The sequence below is a fragment of the Saccostrea cucullata genome, unplaced genomic scaffold, assembly GCF_032062105.1.
Source record: "Saccostrea cucullata isolate Sc308-1 unplaced genomic scaffold, CSIRO_AGI_Scuc_v1 ctg512, whole genome shotgun sequence".
Classification (NCBI taxonomy): Eukaryota; Metazoa; Mollusca; class Bivalvia; order Ostreida; family Ostreidae; genus Saccostrea; species Saccostrea cuccullata.
In genome coordinates, this window is record NW_026935905.1 from 174536 (window position 1) to 201386 (window position 26851).

The 26851-nt window shown below is 30.4% G+C and overlaps 1 protein-coding gene and 3 non-coding genes across 4 annotated transcripts; 1 reads left to right on the forward strand and 3 right to left on the reverse strand.

Moving 5' to 3' along the window:
* Positions 1-6165: 6165 nt before the first annotated feature.
* LOC134244183 (uncharacterized) lies at positions 6166-9386 on the forward strand. The gene is made up of 2 exons (XM_062726452.1): positions 6166-6969; positions 9066-9386. The coding sequence occupies exon 1, from the start codon at positions 6166-6168 to the stop codon at positions 6955-6957; it is 792 nt and encodes a 263-aa protein (XP_062582436.1). The 3' UTR covers positions 6958-6969; positions 9066-9386.
* Positions 9387-10320: 934 nt separating this feature from the next.
* Trnag-ucc (transfer RNA glycine (anticodon UCC)) lies at positions 10321-10392 on the reverse strand. Its single transcript has one exon. It is a non-coding gene; the product is annotated as a tRNA-Gly (tRNA).
* Positions 10393-21855: 11463 nt separating this feature from the next.
* On the reverse strand, positions 21856-21927 carry Trnag-ucc (transfer RNA glycine (anticodon UCC)). The gene has a single exon. It is a non-coding gene; the product is annotated as a tRNA-Gly (tRNA).
* A 4479-nt stretch (positions 21928-26406) lies between these two features.
* Positions 26407-26478, reverse strand: Trnag-ucc (transfer RNA glycine (anticodon UCC)). Its single transcript has one exon. It is a non-coding gene; the product is annotated as a tRNA-Gly (tRNA).
* Between the last annotated feature and the right edge of the window lie 373 nt (positions 26479-26851).

Consider the following 26851-nt stretch of genomic DNA (forward strand, 5'->3'; position numbering starts at 1 on the left):
CATAATTATAATCAGGGATAAGAACAGATACGATATAAATTTATGCGCGTCTGTATGCCTTGGACCAATTTTATTTATAACGATATTACATTTTATTCTTCTAGAGGAAGATTTATATTGTATTTACATTGTATATTAAAATCTCATCAGGCAGAGTATTTTAAGACAAGTTTAAGGTCAAGATCTAGTAAATAACTTTAGACTAATTTTTGGTGTTAGATCCATTATGACGTCATAATCAATTTCAACTTTCTTTTTCCCGTACTTTACGGCTTTAGCAGAATTATGTAGAAAATATGGTATTTTCATGACATTCAATTTGAAATCACATGAAAAGTAAACCGGATACCTATATTAAATTTGATATTGATTTAAAGAAGAGGCCATGAACATACCAATTACCTTTTCTGAGAGACTGTAGGCAATCTGGATACATTTCCTCTGTCGAATATGAAAAAACTCCCATATTCATGACTGGTTTTCTTATTTTTTCATTGAAAATGACAGTTTGAAATACAGTTTTTAATCTTGTTTACCTACAAATTATACCCCGAAACACCTTATTTGACCAAGCTAAAGTTGTAAAGAATCAAAAAAGGAATTTATTTCTCAAATTTGATAAATCTGTAGGCACCTTTTATTTACTAAATCTTTACCTTAAGTGAAAAAGAAGTGATATTATAATGGGTTATGATATGAGAGTCTGCAAGAAGTAATGGTTTGTGATGATAATTGTAGAAGCGCTTGATTTTTATTTATTTTTTTTTCATTATCGAGAGGCACTCATAACCATCATAAACGAATGTTTCCTAAATATTTGAAATATTGAAATTCAATGAAATTCATTTTTAAAGAAACGTTACATTAAAACTGTGCCTTTTTGTGAGAAATGCTGAAAAATATGTGGAAAGACGAACCTTTCATATCGTACACAGTTCAGTTGGATTAAAGTATTTATAAATAAAAAAGCAGTGATAAAAAATCTGAAGAGACCCCAAATTAAAATGTCTGTGCTATCTGTAAATATTCTTATTTTAACTAGAAATGCAAAGGTAAGTCACAAAACCTTTAATATCAGTTTAAAGTGGCTAAGGAAACACGAATCTAAAGAGATTTGAATTTATAGGACTCGGGGATAAATTAATTAAACTATACTAAATCATTCAATATTTTTATGCAACATCATATTTTAAGCCTTATTTAATCGACATTGCAATGCAAATGATAGTGTAAGGAATATTTAGTCATTTCAAAAAAAGCTTCCTTGTTTGACTTTTATATGAACCCATGCAGTAATAGCTAGATTTCGTTTTTTTTATTTGAATGATTCGTCACATTATTATTATAAATACACAATTTTTCTTCCTCTTTTAAATAGAAAGGTCACTTTCTTGTCGCAAATTATCATGTTTCAGACTATTTATTTGCATACAAGCAGAATTTTGGGCGTAAATTTCACCCTGGGCAATTTGTATTACAAGAAGTGCGTAATGTTTGTAACATATATTATTACATTAATTCAAGTATGGGCAGGTAATTTATATCACTTGGTTCTTTTCACTTAAATATTTAATGCTAAAAGAAGTGAATGGTAGAGTATTTAGTTTAGAAGCACTCCCGATTCTTAGCTCCCTTCCATGGTGTGCTTTTTTAAGTAGAGGTCTGAATGAAGTAACTGCTGAGAAAAATATTTCTAAATTTGATGAATAAGATAAATCTTGTAATCTAGATTGATATACATGTAAGACTGATATTTAAATACCGGTATCTTTAGAAGGACGCAAAAGACTTTTGCCAATTTTTGAATATGATATTAGCCACAACGACACGATATGTTTCACAAGATTTACAACATAAATGAGAATCACATTTTATTTTTTGGCAACAAAAAAAAAAAAAACTAAAGTAAATATCCTAGAAGAAATTCTTCGTAAAAACACTTGACTAAATATAAATATTGTGTTCTTTTTCTATTTTAAATCCATTTTAAACGTATATATAATTCCTGTATTGTTAGTATTAAATTTCCTATATGAGTCATTTTTGCATAACATAAAAATATCTACGTTCAGATTAAAGTTTTGTTATTTCTTATATACAGAATATCTAATATCAGATTAAACATACTTTTTTTTGAGGAAAATGAATTTTACGCTTGCACTCACAGATGTTCGTGACAGCTTTTCACGAAAAGAAAATATCATATGACGTGCGTCACAGACGTTTATCATCTAATTTATTTACTAATTATAACTTAAGAGTTATTTATAATAATTATAATTTATTTATTTTGAAAGGGATATAAATAATATATTTTATTAAAAATTTTAAGTGGTATTAATAATATATTTTATTATTTTTTAGATACTTATAGATTATAGCATAAAACTTCTGGTAAAAAAATAATGACTTTACTCTGCTGAGGGATAGGTGATATTTATAACTGGAAAGTAAATTAACATTTGATATAAAAAAAAAATTGCCCTAATCAATCATCGGGTTGAATAAAATTGATTTAAAGTTAAAGACAAATACAAACATCTAATATAAAATAAAGTGTTTTCTACAAGAAATGATTAATTTATTGACCCCCGTCATGCTTATAAAATTGTTGGTTTACTGTCCATAAAACGTGTTTTGTTTCGCATTTCATGCATAGTATATATCAATTAAAGAATTTTTACTTCTTTCTAAAATATCCTTGTCTATAGTAGAACTAGGGGATAAATTCACTATACTGAAAGGGACCGAAAATTAATTTTTTTATATTTCAATACACAGTTAACAAGTACTGCAAGGGAAGCAACCACACAAAATAGTATACTTCACTACCTTCTGAAGAATACTTGTTAGTCGTTGTGTTAGGGAACATGTTGCATACACATAACTGATGGTAAAAAAATTGTCAGTTTTTTTTTTCAACTCGAATGATAAACATCATAGTTATAATGTATGATAATATTTTCAAAACAAAGTACAAATATATTGTTAGACTTGTACCACTTAAAACTTATAGACTTGCTTTTCATAAAGTTAATATAATAATAATAACACTTAAGAAAATCATTTGGTCAAAAATACATCATTAATATTAATTTAACTTATTAACTTATTGGACAGCAAAATTCGGGTCTTATCAAGCTCTGTTATGTCAGCAAACACTTTTTACGGAAAAAATAAAATAACATGCAAAATTCTTGTAAGTGTGTTAAAAGAAAAAGAAGTATACAATAGAGAGTAATAAAAGATGTAATCTAATACTTGAGTTTCATCCCCATTTTTCATTTGTAAATATCAACCCTTTATATTTAACTGAATATATTTAAATCTTAAATGTTTACTAGAGAACAAATCTGTCCTTAAAAAGATACGTGTATAGAAAAAATTACTGTCGCTTGATAATCAAATTTGTTCATTTGATTATAATTTTGTGATTTGATTGTAGACCATACTTTATAAAGTATATACTTGCACAACAATGGAATAACATAAAATAAAGAGAGGTTCGAACGATAAACATTCATCATTTTTGAACAATAAATTAGAGTCGCCTAATTGTCTGGTTCACTGATACTTAATCTTGGTGATGGTAATTAAATACAATGATTTTAATGTCACTAAAATGAAGTTTACTATAATATTAATGTTGCAGCCAATGGAGCAGTTCTAACGTGTACTTTATAGGGATAAACAATTTACATGTAAATTTCTTTAAAGTGATTGAAAAAAATGTATAAATTATTAAATGTACTAGTATGTAAATCCACAACACTATCCAAAAGACACGTGTTTTGAATAGAGAAAAAATATTAAATCCTAATTAGAGATTATATCTTAGTAATTTAGAAAATACTTTTGAAAAATTCATTAATATATTTTAACATCTGAAATACTTGTATCGCTTTTGGGTACTAGTATTTTGACGAAAGGAACAAATGCGACAAAATAATAATTCTAAGACATTTCAAATTATTTAAATTTATTCAAATAGTTCATAAATTTATCATAAAATTATGACTTCTTATATTTCAGAAAATTGTATAGATCGAGAGGAACCGGGAACATGACAAAAATCCTCCCCTCTTTTACGCCTGTTCTAGTATTTAAAAAAATGAAGATATTGAACAGGAACAGTTGCAAATTAAGATAATATACAGCTCAACACACTTTTTAAACTCACATGGTTTTTCGCACAAATTAACGTCACATTGTTATAATGCGAATTTGAGTAACAAGGCAACAAAACATACTTTGGATTGATTTATAACTAATTGATGTGATTTGATTTTAATTCACTAACTTCGAACATAATTTCCACATAATTTTGGATTTTAAAATGCTCTCGGATGATAAATTTTGACATATCCCAAATGGTTTTTCATGGTTTCTCGTCAAATGCAGTCGTCTTTGAATCCGTTCTCTTTAAAGCAGTCCTTTGCCTTGCCTAGATACAGAAACAGTCCAGCTCATATAATTTCTGTATTTTCTGTGAATTAATATGACAATAAAGCGCAGGATGATAACAGTATTTCTCAGGTGTTCTACTGCTTTCCATCTTAAAAAGCTGGCATTCTTTCAGGGTTACTTACTGAAATTTTGCATCATGAAAGATACTTTAAATGTAAAATGATTTTCTTTTCAATAGTAACAAGTTGCTATTTTTAAAGATAAACAATACTTTATTATCCTACCTTTTGGCATGTTTTCTTTACACAACATTGTCATTTCTCGGTGATCCGTCTCGCCAAAACCATGAATAGTACGAAAAATGTGCAAAGTACTTAGAAAACACTCATAAAAAAAAGTCAGCTTTAAATTTTCTACTAAATAGTATCAAAGAAAACTCAATTGATTTAATTTGTAAATACCTATTACAGAATCATATAGATATAAGATCATACCATTTATTGATAAAGTTCCCTTTAAAACATCGACGTTGAAAACTTACGATAATGATACTTTAGAATATATACCTCTGACATTAGATAATTATTACATATTAAGGTTATGTCTCTTGCTGAAGTTTGTTTATATTAAGTTTTATTACAAGAATTATGTGACCTTATGTTGTGCGAAAAACCAGGTGAGTTTAAAAGGTGCGTTGAGCTGTACATAGCCTAAAACGTAGTTAATATTCACTTTAAGGTCAGACGAGACGTTCCTCAAAATTTGTTTTGTATATCTTCGTAATGTATGAAAAATATTCAAAATTTTAATAACATTCTGATTTCTAAACCAGTTTCTGAACGTTTTTAAAAAATCCAAACACTTAAATATTTGAAATTAGAAAATTATTTTTCTTCCCCAAAGGATTATATAAGAAAAACTACCCCTGGTATCTTGCAGAAATGCCTGGTAAGGTACCTCAGTTTTTTGTGAGTAAACATGTTTAAGTAGCAATACTTCAATGACAAACTCTTAGAAAAAATTATCTATTATTAAGGAACGTCTCGTCTGTCCTTAAGTGTATCAATATGTATATTTAAGGATCACAATACATAAATGAAATAATTCACTATTGTATAGTAAATATCTATCGGTAAGATGATGAGAAAATATTTTTTAATCAATATATTGAAGGTCTATGTAGGTATCTCGAGCTTCTCGTAGAAATCAGAGTTATAAAAAAGTGTGAGTTATGTGCTTTTAACCCACACTTTTAACAAGAGAAATCACACCTTACTATTTTTTATTACAACTGTGATGACCTCAATATTTCTACCGCCGACTTTCCTTATTTTTGTAGAAATATACCATTATTATTTGCAAATGAAGATTATATTGCCCATTTGAGCATGTTCTAAGAATGGCAAATTAAAATTAGAGGTACTGTGAGTAATGAACTCACTAAATGATACCCGCAGCCTCCCATTTGGTTATTATAGCAAAGTCCATGTTTTGATCTAGGATTTCCGAAACAAGTGAGTTCAGTGCTCACAGTACCTCTAGTTTAATATATTTATAATTGGTATCGGAAACACGTGGTGTTGTTCGTTTACGTGTTTAGGTAGTATTTATAGTATCTAAGATTTGATTTGATTTTAACGATTGATATGAGTTCAAATGAAATCGTGCGGAACAGGTAGTTTACCTGTGTCCAGGTATTAAGAATTAGAGGTTATTCGATGTTTCGCTTGCGCTTAGTGCAACAAGTAAAAAGTATAGATGTCTCGGCAAAAAACAGATTCCTTGGCCCAATACCGGGAGGAAGATGAGTCTCTAGACGATACTCTACTACAAGAAACCGCTGGTGAACAGAAAACCACTCGCAAGAAGGCAAATTCTGCGGAGACCTCTGGACACTCTAGCCCCCGTGTAAGTGCGGACTTGGCCGATACTTTCAACCTGTTCAAGTCATTCCTGGACAACAAACTAGATACTCTCAAGGAGGAACTCTCTACGGGTAACGACATCGAAAATTTTACAAAAACCATTAAAAAAGAGGTCTCTGTAAAATTCAAGAGTGAAGGGAACAAAATTCAGTTTAACTTTAATACTGAAATATTGGGTGATTTAAATAAACTTAAAAAGCGCATTTCAGATTCTTCCACATTGAGCATCGTTACAGAGCTCATTTCCAAGGTCACTAAACGTAACAAGCTCATCAGGATCGCCGATAAATCTCCGGCCGGGTGGTCGACAGTCCGTGAGTATGAAAGTGATGATTTGGCGTCCGACTCTGAGGACGAAAAACGTCTACGTCAAGCTGAAAACCGAGCATTACGAGCTATCAAGGAAAAACGCCGTTTTCAGCCATATTCCAAGTCTGGTTCTGCAACAACTTCGCTACCTGATGGTAGGTCTGGTGGTTCTGGCCGTAATTTTCGTCCCTACAAGCGTAAGGAGGCCTCTCCATACGACGTGTGCTACAACTGCCATAAGCTCGGCCATTGGAAATCCGCATGCACTGCCCCAGCCAGAACCAACAACCCAAGCACAAGCTCGTCAACCCAGTGATTATGAGAATCAGTATGTATATTTCGTTGATGAATCTATTTTTACTGATCAGTTTGAATCATTTGTACAGCAAGTAAATTATTTTGAAAATTTACCTGATATTGGTAAAGGGGTGAAAGGCAGTTTACGCAAACATTTTGAGTTTTGGAAGTCCATAAGCATTAATGAGTTCATATTAGATACTATCAAAAATGGTTATGTTATTCCTTTTGTTACAGTACCACCATGCATGAGACTGAATAATAACAAATCTGCAATGAAAAACCAACAATTTGTTGATCAGTCTGTTTCAGATCTTCTTGAGAGCGGCTGCGTACAAGAGGTTCCCTTTCAGCCACATGTGGTCAGTCCACTAAGTGTTGCAGAAAATAAAGGGTCTGGTAAAAAGAGACTTATTCTGGATTTGAGTCAGTTGAATTATTTTGTAGAAAAAAAAATGTAAAGTTTGAAGACTGGCATATTGCTTTGAATTTTTTCAATAAAGATTGTTTTCTGTTTAAATTTGATCTAAAGTCAGGCTATCACCACATAGATATTTGTGAAAGTCAGATTGCTTTCCTTTCATTCAGTTGGAAAGATAAGTTTTATTGTTTCAATGTTTTACCTTTCGGTCTAACGTCTGCACCTTATATTTTTACCAAGTGTCTCAGACCCATCGTGAAGTATTGGAGGAGCTGCGGAATTGACATTGTTTTGTATCTGGACGGGATACCAGTGTATTTTCTTTACGTATACGTGAAAGACGACTTTCTGATGCTCAGAACTCGATAGATTTTCTTATTGATAGATTTCCCAACTTTACAGCTCGAGATCTCGCAAAAGCGGCTGGGAAAGTTATTTCCATGTCACCAGTTGTTGGTAATGTAACAAGTTTGATGACCAGACACACTTATTTAGCTATAGAGAGCAGAAGTCATTGGGATTGTTTAATCAGTTTTTTTATTTCCAGAAGCAGTAAAATCAGAGTTGCAGTTCTGGAAGGAAAATCTTGATAAGTTGAATCAGAAACTGTTAGTTAAAGATTCGTTACCAATAACGCTTGTGTTTTCAGATGCCAGTGACGTTGCAGCTGGTGCATATACTGTAGAAGCTGACGAAAAGGTTTTCATAAAACTTGGTCATTGAATGAATCTGTTATGAGCTCCACGTGGAGAGAACTTAAAGCTATACAGTTAGCTTTAGAGTCATTTGCCAGTTCATTTATTGGAAAGAGTTTACTTTGGCATACTGACAATCAAAATTGTGTAAAAATTGTACAACGAGGTAGCACTAAATTACATTTACAAGATTTAGCTTTAGACATTTTTTCTAAATGTGTTGAAAATTCTATTTCGTTGAAAATTTGTTGGATACCGAGAAACAAAAACACAAAAGCAGATTATTTGTCTAATTTAGTCGATTATGAAGATTGGCAAACAACTCAAGAGTTTTTTAGTTTTGTTGACCAAATGTGGGGTCCTCATACTATCGATAGATTCGCAAGTGTGTATAACACAAAGTTAACGAGGTTTAACTCCCTGTTTTGGTACCCAGAGATTGAAGCAGTTGATGCTTTTACCCAAAACTGGTGTTTTGAAAATAATTGGTTAGTACCACCTAGTTGTCTTGTGAGTAAAGCTATAAAACATGTAATAGTGTGTAAATGTGTGGGTACATTAATTGTTCCAAAATGGCCGTCTGCAGCATTTTGGACGTTACTATTTGATGAAAATATGAAGTATAAACAGTGTGTAGTTGATGTTTTGGAATTTTCTCCATATCAGAATATTTTTATGCATGGCAAAAATTTGAACAGCCTGTTTGGCTCTGACAGCTTTAATTCCAGAGTATTAGCTGTAAGACTCAGTGAAGTCTGATAGACATGGCCTTAGAAGGCATGGTCTGTGTACATATTAATGTTTGAATTTATTTTGTGTTTATTATGACAAGGCCAAGTTTATGGCAAGGTCAAGTTTTATTATTAGATTGACATGGCCCTTAATTAGAATGCATTTCTTTTTAAGCTGGCACGGTCAGGAATGAAAAGACAAGGTCGTGCTTATCGACAAGGTCTACTGCGACAAGGCTTGGGTTTCCAAGCATGGTCGGTAATATGACTTTTATTTTAGTTTTGCAGATGTTTTCAAAACTGGAAATTGGATTTCGTTATGGAGGACCTCTCATCCCTCCTTACAATCGCTGGCAAAGAAACTTCCGGATTTAATCATGAATTCCAAGGCTGAAAACACAAGAAAAACGTACGGATATGCCTTCAATAAATTTCGTAAGTGGTGTTTTACACATAATATTTCATATCTTCCTGCAACGGATTTCCATGTATCGTTATACTTAACAAGTCTCAGTAATACATGTAGCAGTACAGGGACAATTGACGAGGCTTTTTATGCAATTAGCTGGGCGCATAAATTGGTGGGATGTCCTAATCCCTGTTCATCCGAACTTACTTTTTCAGCCAGAGAGGGATGCCATAGAACTATCGGGAAACAGTTGATAAATAAAAAAGAACCTATTACCTCCAATATACTGAAACAATTGTGTGCTCTTTACGGAGGTGAATCGTGTTCTTTGTTAGATATTAGAATATGTTGTATGTGCTTATTAAGTTATGCTGGTTTTTTTAAGATTTTCAGAACTTGTTCATTTGAAGAGATCAGATATATGTTTTTATGACAATTATATGACTCTTGCTATTCAGAAAAGCAAAACAGATTGTTATAAAGAGGGGAGCAATGTAGTTGTGTCATGTACGAATGAAATTACATGTCCTGTGAGAATGACCAGAAGATATCTCAGTCTAGCAAACATTAACGACCAATCTAATGAATATTTGTTTAGATCTATCACTTATTGTAAAAATTCTAACACATACAAATTAAGAGGAGAAAAGTGCTTGTCATATACTAGGGCTAGAGAGATTCTTCTGGACGCGCTCGCATCATTGGGTTTAGATAGAAGTTTGGTCTGCATAGTCTTCGCGCTGGCGGGGCTACTGCAGCGGCCAACCATGGTGTTTGTGATAGACTATTTAAAAAAACATGGCCGGTGGAGATCCGAGACTGCTAAAGATGGATATGTGTCAGAAAATCTTAGACAGCAAATGTCAGTTACGAAAAATTTGGGTATATAAAGTGTGGGTTTTTGCTTCTGTCTTTATTGGTCGAGGTCTGTTGCACAGACGCAGGCGATGCCGTTCCTAAACATGTGTTGGAGTTTTGAATTTATAAATAATTTATGTTCGGTTGAACTGGTGAATTAGAACATAATAATCTTTTTTTTTATATATTTAAATGGAATGTTGAAAATGATCATTGATCTTTATTCTTTTGTGCACATTTCAATTAAAGATAATTTATCAAAAATAATTGCGTCGGCCGGGAATTGAACCCGGATCGACTGCTTGGAAGGCAACCATGCTGACCATTACACCACCGACGCTCTGATTACAGGAAGTGATGTTAAGGTAAATTAACACAAATGATTTTTACATTCAGGATTTCCTTTTTTAACTTTTTCTGTTGACTTTTATAGTTTAATGCAGGTAAATAAAAAAAATAGAACAAAAATTTACGAGTCTCTTTTACCTGCAGGCAAATTTAAATATTTATTTATCCCAGTGATTACATCGTTAAAAAAATCAAATATACTCAGTAAATACAAGATATTTTTTTAAAAAATAACCTTGCTTAACCCTAATACATGTAAACTGAAATTGGTATTGACATGGAAAGTGTAATAATTTAAATGAATGGGTAGCATGAAAATAATTATTATTAATGTGATTCTAAAATGTTTTTTAAATAGTTAATACGGTGTATATATGGTATAGTTTAGTTTAATTTACGTTTTTTCTCTAATAAAAAATAAAATTTCTACAACAAGCATCAATACAAATATAGTTTGCAAAAATATTATACTCCTACTTTATTAGTCAGTCAGATTTTTCTTTAAATAGAACATTTGTATTTAATTTAATGACTAATGTTCAAAAACAAACATGCATCGAAGAACTTTAAAAATGTGTTTAATATCGCGTTTTCAATCATAGTTTACTGAGTATATATTTGCCTGTTCATTAACATTAGCACAATTTTCCGCCTTATTAAATATAACTTCCTTTTGTTTACAGACTGACATGTACACCTACCTCGAAGGATTACTGGGCTAAGACCAATTATACTAAAGGACAACACATAAAAAATGTCAAACGCCAAAGGTATGACACAATACAGCTGTCACTCATTCACCACATAGAACATATAGCATTTCAATAAGATCGTGTTTGTTTTAATTATATAAATAAAAGGTAAAATCCCAATGTATATTTTATTTTATATTTAAAGTTTTTAATTGTAGAATATATATAAAGCTTAACTATACAATGCGACCCTTTCTGTTAATTATAATTTGGTATAAACAAAATTTCATTAACTGTTATGTTGAGTACTCTTGTAAACAAATTCTAAAATATAAACAAATGACATTTTTTTATGTAATAGTGTACTTTGCAAAATATTTAGATTTCAGCATAGATCTCATTATAATGTTTCAAAAAAAGCAACGCATGTTTATTTCATTCTTTTGGAATATAATTCAGTATTTTCTATGTACAAAGCTAGCACTATTAATAAGCAATTTACTTTTATTTTTCCTTACAGTTGATAAGTTGATAAGCAGCAGATGCTCCTGTGCGTATTTCATCGATTTTGTGATGCGATTGTTAAATGAAATAAACAAAATAATCATTTATTTGCAAAAAAATGTACTTGCTTGTCTCATTTGTGCTCAGAAATAGTGAAAAATATGTTTAAATGTTACTAAATTATAAATAGAGTTTAACTCCTGTTTGGAACCTGCAATCAATTTGCAGGAGGTAATATGCTAAATTAAACTATACTCGGTACTTATAACCATTGAGAAATGAAGGGTTGTTTTCGTGATGGCGTTTACTACGACATGGAAACTGTTTATAGGGTTTCATCCAATGTATGGCCTCCACATTCCGATGTAGTATTCATAATGGCGACGAAAGGACCGACTAGAGGTACTGTGAGCAACGAGCTCACTAAATGATCCCCCCGCCTCCCACAAGATTATAATGACAAAGTCACTGTTTAGCTTTTGGAGACCCGAAAAAAGTGTCAGAGCAAAACGACAGACGGACGGACAGACATCCCGATTACTATATACCCTCCCATTTTTCAAGCGGGGGGTATAACTACTTGTTCACCGGCGATATTCTCACTCTAATCTATGGAGTCGTGAATTTTGAATAAAATTATGTACTGAATCGTCATAGTCGCTGCTGTTCTTTCTCTTAATTTTCAAAAGAGGAATATTCATAAGAGAATACTAATATTAAACCATAATCTGAATGTGTAACCTGCTGTTTATGCTATGAATGCAAATTGTAGATTTCTACAAAAAAAAACAGAGGAGTTTTCGTTGTCTATAATTTCAAATGTTCAAAAGTTATGAAGATCATCATTTAAAAAAAATCTTCTGGATCTACGCTTTTACACTACTGTAACTAAAAAGCACTGAGAATCCAACAAAACCCTGAGGAAGTACTGAGTGGTACTGAGAAAACCCTGAGTTGTACTGAGCCCGGTACTGAATAACTGATGAAGTCCTGAGTAGCACTGAGGTTTTTACTGTGTACACTGAGGACATACTGAGAGGTAATGAGGTTGACTCTGTTGGTACTGTGGAGGTACTGAGGGGTACTGAGGTGGTTCTGAGGCTCTGAGCTGATACTGAGTAGCCCTGAGTTTTAATACTGTTGCTACTGAGGTTATCCTGAGTGAGACTGAGGCTATTTTTCTCAAAAATAATTATTTTTATTATGAGACTTATTGTAATCTAATGTTCAAATTTATTCATTTATAAACTTTCTTCAAATCAAAATGAGTAGGTACAAATATCGTCAACAATAAAACTGAAATTCTGTTTGCTTCTTGTTCATTTAATTAATCAAATTTTTGCATAATTTCTTTTGAACGATTACAAGGATATTTAATTAAGTCTTCTAGGCATATTTTTTTAATGATGTATACATGTATATATATCTTATTTATTTCTTTTTTATATCAACCAATTAGTTAGATATTAATTATTTAGGAAATTGTTTTTCAAAATTTATCCAACCAATGTTAAACATCATGATAAATAGTAGTTTTTGTCTAATAATTCTTGATTATTGAGTTACATTTCTGCTGTGCTAATACAAAATCGTTAATGTCGTAAGGGTAATGGTAATGCTTCTGACATATTCTACTGCATGGCACATTTAAATTTCGATGAGCAGGTCGCAATCACAATGACAGAAAAAAGTTTCAGCAAGTCTCAAAAACCTTTTACTTGAAAGTTGTTCGTTCCTGTTTATCAAAATTATAAAAATTAATCAAATCAATTGTCTAAATATTGATATTAAATGAATAAAGAGATAATTTAAACAAAGACATTTTTCAATGGTATTTAATTGATTTAAGCAGAAATAGGGAAGAAATGCGGTGATGTGTCACAGATTAAATTTACAACTTATTAATTAGAAATAAATTTACTGTCAAATAAAATAATATTGAAAAGATGTATTTTGACTGACTTTACCATTCATTGCGTATTTTTAATGCTATTAATATCATCAATATTTATGCTGGTGCTGCGGCATCTTAAAAAGAAAATATTTAGAATTTCAAAATCATATCTCGTTTTTCATTGTTGTCATCTTCTAAATTTTATTGTTACTCCCACTCAGTATAAATTCAATATGTAGAATAAGACATTTAAATTTACCGGGTCAGTAAAAACGTGTAGCTGTCACTTTGTAAATTTTGTATTCATTGTCACTCAGTTAATTCTTAATTTCATAACTTACAAATTATGAAAATAATTTGAAAATAAACATGGGGATAACTGGAGTTTTGTTACATGTGCTTGCATAATAAAATGAACATCGACAGCAGAAAATAATATTGAAGTTATAGTATATTTTTCTTTATGTCCAGGTTTTATGTTGGATAAGTTCGCAATTTATTAGCACACGCGCACATGATTTGAAAATTCTGCTAAGATTGAATGCTCAAAAAATTTAAAGAAGAAAGAAGTTAGAATCTTTTGGAGATCTCTATATAAAACACATGGTTTAAACATGTAGTTATAATGATATCAAATGAATTGAAATAATACTGTCGTTGATTTTTTGATTGTCTGTCTATGAGACTGGTAGCAAGTATACTCTGCGCTTGATTTACATGTACCGGGAGTTTATCATTGTCATAGTTGCTCATACATGTTTTCTTCAAGAAATCAAATACAGAAAATGAAAATAGACTTTGACTCCACTGAATAAAAATCCATGTTTTATTTTACTGGTTCTAATTACGCTACTGTATTTATTCGCTGTAATCAAGTCCTACTTCCGATCGGTTAGAGTGCAGCAATAATAATTGTCACGAATAATTCAGTTAATGTAGACGTCCCTCCTATTAATACCCGTTTACAGTAAAATGACGTATGTTTAACTCAAAATGTTTCTTAAAATTTCATCTTTTCATTTTGAAAAATGACTAATACCATCAGAATAAAAAAACCCAAGCCATACTATGAACTCCACATAAAAATATAGCTTAATCGGAAACAGTTGTTTAGTGTATAATTGTGAACAATTAAACGTTTTTTTTTTATTTATTAAAAGATGTTCTTTTATTTAACACTGCAGCGTATTCGTGAATATGGATATTGTACACAAACGGAAGCGCTTTGAAGTACTACACTGGCGCTGACAAAAGGAAGCTCTGTGAGTTACACAATGCGGTAGCGAGAAAGAAGAACAATAGGTGTCACTTCTGTATATATACAGACGGGCACCTGCTAGCAGTCAGTTACGCAATGTTGACCCGACAGCTAGACTCAGAACGCACCTTCAGAACAACCTGATGCCCTGACCCCTCTTTTTTCATTCTTTCTCATTTTTTCATTACAGAAATTCATTGAAAAACACAGAAAGATTAAGATTTAATTAGCGATGTATTCATAAATATTTTCTAAATAGTCCAACTGGTTTCAAGATTATATTAATATTTTTAAAGACTGCATGTAGATATATCTCTATTAATCAGATCAGTTTTAAACAAATATACTAGTACAGTTTCCCTAAATAATAAGAAGTTTTCTATAAGCGATAGACATTATTATCTCCCAGAATCCTCTTAAAAAAGGAATAATCAGAAATATATCAGAAAGAAAGAAAAACAGTAGATTAGAAAAATTATTTTGATGAAAATTGCAAATATTTAATGTTTTACTTTGCTTTCAATAAAGCAAGAAACAGGTTTTCTTTATCTTAGACAGATTATATGTAAAATTTATTGTTTTTTGATCTGAATTGCAATAATTTCTTTACATACGTTACCCTTTTGTTAATATGACAGCTGCAATCTTTCCGTTTTCTTTACAAAGTTTTCTAATTATCCTATCATTGCAAAGGTCGTAATAATAAACATTGTAATTGGAATCAATTTGTTGAATGTATTGGTTTCTCTTTACCATCCTTTATACATAGGGTGTTTTTAAAATTTTTGCGAAATTTAAAAATTATTTTCTCTCAATTCAGGAAGAGCGTGATTCACTGTTGTAAACGATCGGATGTTGCCGTAAATTTCAGATATTGGGAAATAGCATCAAATTTCTTTATTTTCAGCGATGGTTTTGTTTAGAATCTTTATAATCTTTATAGTATATAATTGTTTGCCACAAGTTCTAATATTCGTTCTTGAACTAGTATGTAATTTAAGTATATGGGCAGTTTAGGACCTACTAAAAATATAAAATAACATGTAGTAAACAAATGGCAAAACAATTAGAAAATTGTTGTTTTATAAATATTTATTTATCGATTTATTTGATAAGACTGAGTTTTAGTAAGTGTTAAATCCAGTGTAAATTAAGTTTTATAACAACATTCTTCGTAAATAATTGTTATAACGGAGAGGATGCATGTTTTAAATTTTAAGAACTTGTGTCCGATTCTTTTGTTGTTACATCTAAAAAATAAAATATTTTCGAACCAGGCCAAGCGGTAATTTGAAATAAAGATATCGCCGTACATCTGACATTTCAGTTAGTAAGTACACGAGCACCTATTCCCATGCTTGAAGACAATCACGTGTTTAATATGTAAAAGCCAACGATTCACATGACCTTGACATGTTGTAATTCATACCGATGAGAAAAGTAAAAAAAAATTACATGTACATAAAACATAAATACATTATTTCATTTCTGGCAGTACCTTTAGTTATCATTTCACCGGCCTTATCAACAGGTATAAATTAGTTCTAAAAACCACAGCTGTCATATTTAATCTCCGCTTCACTCTCGATCTCGGTTTATACATTGAGCAGAGTAATGTACAGAGTGAAAGATGGTAAATATTTAAGTTCATTGACGCCTCGGAAATATCTTTTTAAAAGAGTAACAGATGAATTGAAGAATATAAAGAATCGCACATGCATTTACATATAAGTTGTATATCCTTTTTTTAAAATAATATCACATAAAACATATCAAAATTACTACCGGTATCATACAATGAACTGGAAAGGGGGGGGGGGTCGCTGCATGACTGACGCGGGTCTAGTCGCACAAATTGTATATCATGCGCTGCCTCATCAAAGTTTAATGCTCAAAGAAAGTTCTTTTGCAAACAAAGGATACGTTACACATATCAGTTTTAACATGTTTAATAGTCGAAAAGAATTATGTATATTCATGCACACAACCCGACTTTAATACATGTAGAGCCTTCTGGTTATCAAACTGTTATATATTTAATTGGCAAATGCTAAAAAAAATTCATTTCAATCTTTATTATGCATAATTGTCATGGGAAAAGCTTTCATACGATGGGAGTTCAAATGTAAATCCTTCAATCAATTAATCAAGTATGAGAATCTATAAACTTATGCAAAGCAATTTACTTAATAAACAATGTGTACACATAGTGTCGAGAAGGAGGTTGGGGTGTTTTCCTGATAATGTATTAGACATTTAGAAATAGAAATTAATAAACTGGAAACCATTTTCTTTACTCTTATAAATGCAGTAAATTTTGCATGTACGGCATTGCGATGATTATTTTGTATGTATCTGTCACCGCATGTAGCTCATCAATAGCTTAATCATTTTTTTTTATTGATTGACAGTCGATACATGAGTTATTGATCTTGACTTGGGTAGATTTTTTTGGCGTTGACATAAAATCGCCAAACACTATAAATACTGTACCACCATGAAAACATTAAACATAGTTTATCGAATTCATTAATATAGATATATTTTTATTGAAATTAAACTTCGGGGTTGAAGTATATAAAAAAGAAGATGTTAAGATATTCTTTAACAGGGGAAGGGGTATAGGAAGTTAAATTAAATATATAATCCGTGAGTGGAAAACTTGTTCTTTTTGTGTATCAAGACATTCTTGTTAATATGTTTTGAAAATGTAAAATTTAATCCAAACATTAACGAAGATTTTCTTAATCAGTATAAATATAATCTATTTAGTTGAGGAAAATTCGTACACGGATAGTGAATTTAATTATATACTTCATGTACTTCAGATATAATTCAAATAATGATTGGAAATTTTAGATACACCAGGACCTGATATTATTACAATGTAACAAAACCTCAGTTCTTTTTTTATAATAGAAAAACCAGAAATAATTTTTATCAGATACAGATAAAAATTGCTTTAATTATTCAAGGGTAATAAAAAAAACTTCCCGTTAAGTCAGTATTGTCTGCAAAAAAAAAAAAAAAAAAAAAAAAAAGAAAAGAAAATTTTCTCGTTAAATATATATTGATAATTTCATCAATATTTTATACCTAAATTTATAAAATCTTTTAATCAGCCTTTTATTAATGAAAACCAGCAATTTTTTTGTATGGATGTTACGTTAGTGGTGTGTATACACAGTTAAACACAGCCAATTGTCATCCCTGGGCTGAACCCCCCCCCCCAAATCACATAGAATATACAAAAAATACACTAACACAGTAGCAGGTGTCTTCGCGACACGTGTCTCCACTTGTGACACGTGCGGACAGGTGCCCGTGACTACGAGGGTTATCGTAATGATTGAAACCTACCTGATTAATTTGCGATGATTTTGATTTTTATTTCTAAAAATAAACTTTTCTATATCAATTTCTATTTAATTTCATAAGACAATTTTGCCGAAAAGTAGATTAATAAAATTTCCAGTTAATTTAATTTAACTTTACTTTGCAGAATACACAGAATTACACTGGCTGAGAAATAAAGTTCATGGGAAAATTAAGTCAAATCTTTTGATATCTCTTCAAAATGTCTATTGTCAAGAAAATGCTTTCAAACCAATTAAAATACATGTTTTTGAAAATGAAAACGAGACGGAACTTTAATTTTGTAATTTAATTACCATTTCAAATTTTACCTCGTGGAAATATTTAGAAACCACAGCTTGATTATAACCTTCGCAGAAACTTGGCAGACACTATTCAGTATTTCATAAGAAAACTATACGGAAATACATTGTTCCGATGTCACGATCCAAATGTTTGCTGGAAAACCTGCTGGCTTTTTCACCCTATATCATAAACATATGTGGTAATTATAACTGCGGTTTTGATCGTTAAAAAAGACCAAAAATCATGTTGAAATAAGTTATTATAGCAAAATATTAGATAAATATTGTATACCAGCATAGCTTATTAAAGGATTTAAACCTCTACTCCTATTTTTCCAGAAGATGAAATAACCAGTAAAATAGGAGAAAATTGGAAAATTAAGGAGTTTTGTATACTCTCGCAATTGACTGCAAAATACATTTTTAACACTTAAAAAATAAAATGATTTTAAATTTTGTTATGAATTCTAATTCAAATAAGGTCGAGACATGCCATCATATTAAATAGATGGGCATATTTACCAGTTTCCATTTAATGCGTGAGTAATCTTTACAAAGAAATCGTGTCTAGAATATATATTATTATTTCTAATTTCTATATAAATAATAGACCTAGTGTAGCAATACTCATTGTTACTGACAATAAATACAAACACAACATTTCTTGATTATTCAACTTGAGAAAATGAAAAAAATAATAATGAAAGATATACACTACAACTATATAATAAGTAATTGAAAATTAAATAGTGTTGGTGGTTCCCTAAATCAAATATATAAGGAAGATATAGTTATGTACAAAAACAATTATTTGTCTACGCACTGTTAATCTTATTTTATTGTCATATTATTGCTTTTGGAAAACCTCAGTGCCTCTCAGTATGTCCTAAGTAGCCTCAGTAAAAACCTCAGTATCACACAGTATCAGCTCAGTGCCCCCAGACGCACCTCAGTGCCACTCAGTACTTCATTAGTAACAACAGTGCTAACCTCAGTGCTCCTCAGTAGCACAACAGAATGCACAGTGAAAACCTCAGTGCTACTCAGGACTTCCTAAGTTTCTCAGTAGTAGCCTCAGTACAACTCAGGGTTTTCTCAGTACAACTCAGTACTTCCTCAGGGTTTTGTTGGATTCTCAGGGTTTTTTAAATACAGTAGTGTTAGGGCTTAAGTCATAGAAGGTTACCGTAATAATCTCTTTCTTTTATTAATTGTAAAATTATTATTAAAGACCGATTATTATGCATTCCTAATTTTTTTTTTCAAAAACTAGTATAAAACAAAGGTAAGTGTTAAGAATATGTGTTGAAATGTTAATAACCTCTTTAGTTCAAGCATCCTAATCATCATTGCTAATTAAAATCCTCTGATGACATGACTTGTCAGAAGTCGCAATTTAAGAACACATACGTCAAGGATATTTCAGTTTAGTCATTTTATTTTTATTTATGCTCACAATTTTTTTTAAAGTCATGAAGGTGAAAATAAAGAAATATAAAGTGCTTTTTTTCATTCGTAAGCATCTTCAAAGTTAATGAATTACTTTCTTTCATTCAAGCTTCACCTCTTATCCAAGATATCTGGCACCAATGTTCAAAGTAATCTTTTTAGTATCTTGTACATTTGTTTTTAAAAACATATCAACAAGAGTCAATATACAGTTATTTTATCAGGCGTCTTCTTTTAATAAGTGTCAAATTGAAATGAGAAAAAAAAAATCTATCGTATATTCCGTCTAAGATTTTTTGCAAATCTTTCTCAGAATAAAGGGGGGGGGAGGAATAGTTGGGAGAAAAGTAGGTATTAGTAATTGGATTGTCTAAAAGGTTTTAAAGCAATAGTTTAAAATTAAATAAAAGATATCTCTAAACTACTAATTAATTTGAAATGATCTGAGATATATCCGTAATTTTACGTATAGTCTGTTTGAAGTATGGTCAACAAAAGAAATGACTCGGCTTGAATTTCACGGGAAAGAAAAGAAATTGTGAAGAAAAAATTGTGAACACATTTCAAATGATTTTGCAATTATAAAATCAAATAACGAAATCAATAATTTTTACGAAAAAAAATTGAGGGTCCCGTTTCAAATGTATTTTTGTGTTTTTCTGATAAGTACACAATACAACAAGGGAATAAAAATTAAGATTCTCTACATCAAGCTACCAGACACAGACCTTTATAAATAAGCCCACATGATATTTCAAGTTATTGTTATTTACAACAAATGTAACAAGAAAAATTAGAAGCAAATTTTATTCAATCACGTGAATGAACTCAAACCAAAAGCGCCATTTCTTAGAAGTACTGCTTTATCAGCGATGTTTCCATGAAAGATCAAATGCGACAGGTTCAAATGATAAACATACGACGTTTTAAAATAATTCATTAAAATCGCGTGATTGTCTGGTCGACTGCCTCTAAAATCCTGATGGTTGTTATTCTGCCCAACACTTTTTGTCAACAGTATCAGTTTTACTTCCATAACATTAACAAATTAGCCAATGAAGCAGCTAGCTCCTTTTAATTATTAAAACAAATTGTTTGTAAACACTACTGTACTTTAAACTCTTTCAATATTAAAATCAAGGTAGTCAAATAGTGCATAAACAAAAAAAAAAAGGTTAAGAAATGAAATATTGAGATAAAATATTCAAGCTTAAAGTCCATTTAAACAATACAAACAATACAAAGCAAGGCAAAAACGGACTTCTTAAAGATCAGGTGGGGTATTGGAGTGAGCATCCTCCGCAGACTGGTCACACCGACTGTGTGCTCCTTGTCCTGATGGAAAAATCCATATATAGACAATTTAGTGAGTAAATAATGGTCGAACAAGTAGCATGAACAAGTCACTCAGTTTTTGACTTAATGATAGCTTGTTGTTGCTACACTTACAGTGCATTGAAAAAGAAGAAATTTTTAGCTTTAAAAAAGTACGTCTTTTTTATATGAAAAGTTTGTTTTCTCTGAACTCCATGACTCGAAACATAAATCTGATACTGTGACCAAACATATGCTGAAATCTGAAACACTTACATTTGACAAAACAAAGATAATGGAATTAATGTATGGATTTGAAGAACAAAGACTAATTTAACAAATACATGTTATACTTATAATGCATATGTTTAATAAGCATCAAGTAACAAAACAAATGCAACAAGGTGCAGGAAAAAGTAAGCTTTTCCAGATGTAACATTGAAAAGCAGAACTGTTATATTAATATTTCAAAAATAATTTCATAATAAACATCAGTGAAAAATAAAATAAATGAATATTATAGTTTAGCAATGCTTTTTATTTTCTTTTTATTAATTAAATAAACATTTCTTTATTACAATTTTTCGTTAATCTTACATTTTTTACCCAAAATAGGGGACACAATTTGAAAGAAATTTGGATTTTATAAAAGAAAAAAGTAATGTATCTAACCAAAATAAAATAATGCGTCGGCCGGGAATTGAACCCGGATCGACTGCTTGGAAGGCAACCATGCTGACCATTACACCACAGACGCTCTGTAAGTTCTTTTTATTGTTCAGGAAAATTCACATAAACTTGATCTAGATGTTTTATTCACCTGATAGTATTGTCAAAGTGATTTATTATTATTTTTAAATTAATTTTTCAAGGACAGAACCAGGAAAGACAAAGAAACTTCATCTCTGTTTCCCTTATATGAAAATACTAACTTTGGATGAAAACACACTTAAAAGGCTTATTAAAGATTGCAGTTTGTCTTAATTAGGAGAAAATGTTTTCTCATTTTCAAGAATAATTTATACTCTTAAATTAGGAAATTGTCATTAGTAAAATGAAAAGGGAAGAAAGGTCTTAGCTTATTTTTTTGTATGAAGTTGCACTTTATTCTAAAGCATAAAATCTTTTGTGAATATTGCGTTGAAATTTACTGAAACTTTCCATTCTTAAAACTGTATATTATTTAATGATTTGTTATCTATTCATGATTTATTTCAGTTAATGCATTTTTGTTAAACAAAAAAATTCCTAACCATGCTGACCATTACTCAACCGACGCTCCAATTAATACATCTTGTTATCATTTGAAAAACGTACATTTTTGTCTTATTTCCTCATTTTGACTACTACAGAAATTTAACTATACTTTTGGCAAACTTGATTAAAAAAAGTTAGGTTTGTTTCGTATCATTGAATATAGTATATGCCTGGTAAATTTTTCACAATTACTTTTTTCTTCTCGTAAATTTATTTTTTATTTCAGAAATAATTTGTTTTATTTCTTTCAGATAACTTGCAGTAATTTAACGCATGGCCCATGTGCATGTATGTACAATTTTGTTTGAACAATTTCTTCAAAAATGTACTCTATGCGAAAGAATTAATAACGATGTCAAAACCATTAAGAAGGCCAAGGTAAGAAAATAATGACACAGTTGGTATTTTTCATCAATATGAATCATTGAAAGTTATATGTCAAAGTACTTCCTTTAACCAATTTCCTTTTGTATTAGAACCTCGCATAAAGTATATTTGATTAAAATATCTTGAGAAATGAAGTGACATTTAGGTCAAATGAGAGATCAAGATAAGAAAGATTACAATACTTCTTCATAGTTAATTAATAGTGCTCATCATTAAAGTTGGTGTAATATTTTTTTTAAACTGCACTTGATAATAAATTCAAATTTATTAATTAACGATAAAGTCAACATGAAAGGAAAAAGATAATTAAAAAATGACGCAAAAATCTCTCATCAATTTGTATCTTTGTATGAAGTTTGACAACCATATCTAGAACAGTTCCTTTAAAACAAAGATAAATGTTAATGAGGAGTAGTGGAAGGAAGATCATAAGGAAGGTCAAAATCAAAAAAGTGTGACACGGTTTATAGTTTTCACGAATATGTATTAGTTTATGAGCTTTGATTAAAAAAATATTTTGGATAGTTACATGTTAGTTTAGTTTAAGAAGTATTTTATTCAAAATATACATAAAAGTATACAGTGAATATGGATTGAACAGCAGGCCAACGGCCTATATTAGTTCTGTCAATTGGAGATCAAGGTACAAATTACATATTTGAGTTCTACAAAGATATATATTATAAACTAATATTAAAAGAGTTAAACAGTACATAATTGAAGGAAAATTGAGAGAAAACAGTGGGTAAAGAAAACAATAAAATTTAATTTAAAAAAAAATGGAAAAAACAAAGAACAAAACAAAAAAAATGGGAAAAACAAAGAACAAAACAAAAAAAAAAAAGAAACAAAAAAAAAACCAAAAACCAAAAAGAAAAAAAAATCATAATAATAATAATTAGAAGAAAATTAAGAATATGTAGGGGAAGGCTCAGAACCAGACTTGAATTTTTTGTGTACTTTCAACCTGAATGTCAAGATTGAAAGACATGCTGCATGTTACATGTTCTTCCTTTCTTAGTTAAGGTCAGAATAGGAAAAAGTGCGAAAAGGTCACAGTTAAGATTAATTAAGTTAAAAATAAACTGTATGTCACAGTTGCATAGCTATCACCAATATAAATCATTTTGAATTTTGATTGAAATACTACTATCAGGAATAATTCTTGAAACTGGACAACATGCAAAGTGCAACGAGAAGACGGATGGAAGGTCAGAGGATATGTCCTGGCCATAATCATGCATAAGAAGAACAATGCTCCATTGTCTAAATAAGTTATAGGTCTTGCGGTTTTTCTTCTGTCGTTAATCCATATGATTGGGCTTGGCCAGTTAGCGTTTCTTCATTAAGCGTTAAACATCAGTAATATGCATGTTTCTAAGATATATAAACACGACTCGAAAGAAAACGTTTGTATGAGATATGGACAATTCTTCTGCTAGAACACCTTTTTGCTCATTTAGTGAAAATTTCTGTGGAAATCTTAATGTTTGATTTTCCTTCCTTAATGCTAGAATTTTAAAAACTGCCTCAATTAGATTAAAAGTTTTTTTTTTCTAGATCTAAGAGATTTTGTACTCAACCAAATTTATAAAATATCAAATTGTCCATTAAAAAAAATCTATTTCATTTTTTTTTTTTCAAGTTTGAAAATTTAGACTATGAGCTGGCCCCGGGATCATGAAGCATCTTAAGCTTAAGTCAAAAAATGCCTTAGATGCTGAAGTTTTTTAGGAGTCAAGTAGCCCAAAATGGAAATGCTTTCCGATTTTGTATCATCAGTCTGCTGTTGTATGCAAATTATGAGTTTCCTTTAACAAGTTTTCAAGATTTTATAAATAATTGAAATTTTGACTTAAGTCTAAGTCTGTTTCATGATCCCGGGGCTGGAATTTCTTCGAGAGATAAATTTATTCCAAGCAGAGTGCTTCGAGAAGAGTACCTGTGTGAGAAAGAACGTAATTCTAATTCTCTTTTGAGCTTCCCATAAAGAATACTTCATGATGAATATTAATTTTTTTTGTGTGTAATGTAAACAAAAATGTAATTTCATATGCATATTATACGAAAAGCTTCAGTCCTTAAGTTTTACCTTTTTACATGATGATTTACTAGAATTAGAATGTAAATTTACTATATGACTGTGTAATTCTTTTAGGCGCTTCATCTTGATATGAGATACACCATTTAAAGACAACGAATTCAATGGTAATTTACTCTATTAAGTAGGGGAAAATGTTTTACACTTTACACATGTATAAGTACCTCCATAAAAAAAAAATTGTTGAATAGCAGTGTACTTTCTTATTTGTTTAAGTATTGTGTCTTTTTGTCATAATTTGTGCAAAAAAGTGAACACGAAGGTTAATAAATATAAAAAAAAGATTAATAAAAACACAAAGGGCACCATTGTTTTAAACGTGTAAACAATATTTCAGTTTCGTCTGCAGTAAACAATGCAGTATTTAAATTTTCTGTTGTTATTTCTCTCGCAGTTTTCCAAAATCACCTTTTCGAATGAAACATAAGGAGATAACGAACAATAAGGATAGAACAATATTCGAATCAATTTCTTTTCAATCAATCCAATTTACAAGTACATTTGCACTCTTGCATAACGAATTTGTTCAAGTTCTTTTATCGTGAAATACGTGGAGATAAGTCAATTAAACAATACAAAATAGGAGTGGAGCAAACGCGGACCTCCAAAACATCAGAGGTGGGATCGGGTGCCAAAGAGGAATGAGCATCCCCTGCCGACCGGTCACAGTCGCCTTTTACTCCTTTTCATGATCGGGAAAAAGGGGGAAATCCATCGACAATTCAATGTGTAAATCATGGCTTAACATTCAGTATGAAAAATCCCAGTCACCATCAACTAATTATAAATTAATTTCTGTTTTCTTGATTTTTAGAACATTTTTTGAAAGTCTTTAAAAAAAGAAAAAAAAAGCCATTTCAGGTTTTTCCATCATTTTTTTTTTCATCTGAATACATTGTTTTGTTATTTATTAAACCGTTATCACAATTATTTTTACGCACTACTATGAATATTTTTAATATAATCGAAGGGAGATTTTTTTAATTTCATCCAGCTTAAAATGCTGTAATATAATCAGTAAGTACTTTGTTAATTTTGCAATTATGTCATTGTTAAAAATTTCCCTTTTAAATAATTCTTCAAATTAATACAATTATCTTTATCGTTTTTGGTTTATTTATTTATCTTTTATTCTTTGGGTTAAATATGAACGACAATAAATCTCTGTGATAAAAGGAATATTTTTTAAAAGTTTCTTTCAGAAAAGATCAATTTTAATGTTAAATGACCCTTAATATACATATGATTTTCGGGTTTTGAGAAAAGGAGGATATTTCAGAAGTAACTCCTTTTATATAGAGTGCCTTTTTATATAGGAATGATCTTTCAAGTAATGATGAAGAAAAATCAATTTTTCTAATTTAAATGGAGAAAATTATCATAGATTACTATAATACCCTGAGTCAAGGGTGAAGTTTAGAGTCAGAGAGGGGTTTTCTTTGAAAGAAAATGAAGAATTTTTTACTGCTGATAAAGAGGAAAAAAAAGAATTGCGTCGGCCGGGAATTGAACCCGGATCGACTGCTTGGAAGGCAACCATGCTGACCATTACACCACCGACGCCGTAATATTTAGCTATTTTCAGGTATATAAATATAGTATTACCTGGAAGTCTTCCTTTTCATTGACTTTTATAGGTTTAAAAAATGTCATTAATCAAGGTTATCAAAAAATGTCACTGGTTCTCTTTTACTTGCATGCAAGACATTATTACTTTATTTCTGAGCTTTTTATTTTTCACGTATCAAATCAAAAAATATCAGGCTTTTAATTTTTTTTAATATTTGATTACACACCTAAAAAAAATCTTATAAATGTGTATATGTATAGCTTCTGGCTAAACATTTTGTTTGTAATTATTTTTTTTTTACATCTGTATTTCTTGGAATCCGAATACTAGTATGCCGCAGGATACATGAAAATATATCTAGTTTTA

Bases quoted from the DNA above. Each gene is read 5' to 3' on its own strand.
- LOC134244183 (XM_062726452.1), top strand. From the start codon at position 6,166: ATGTCTCGGCAAAAAACAGATTCCTTGGCCCAATACCGGGAGGAAGAT.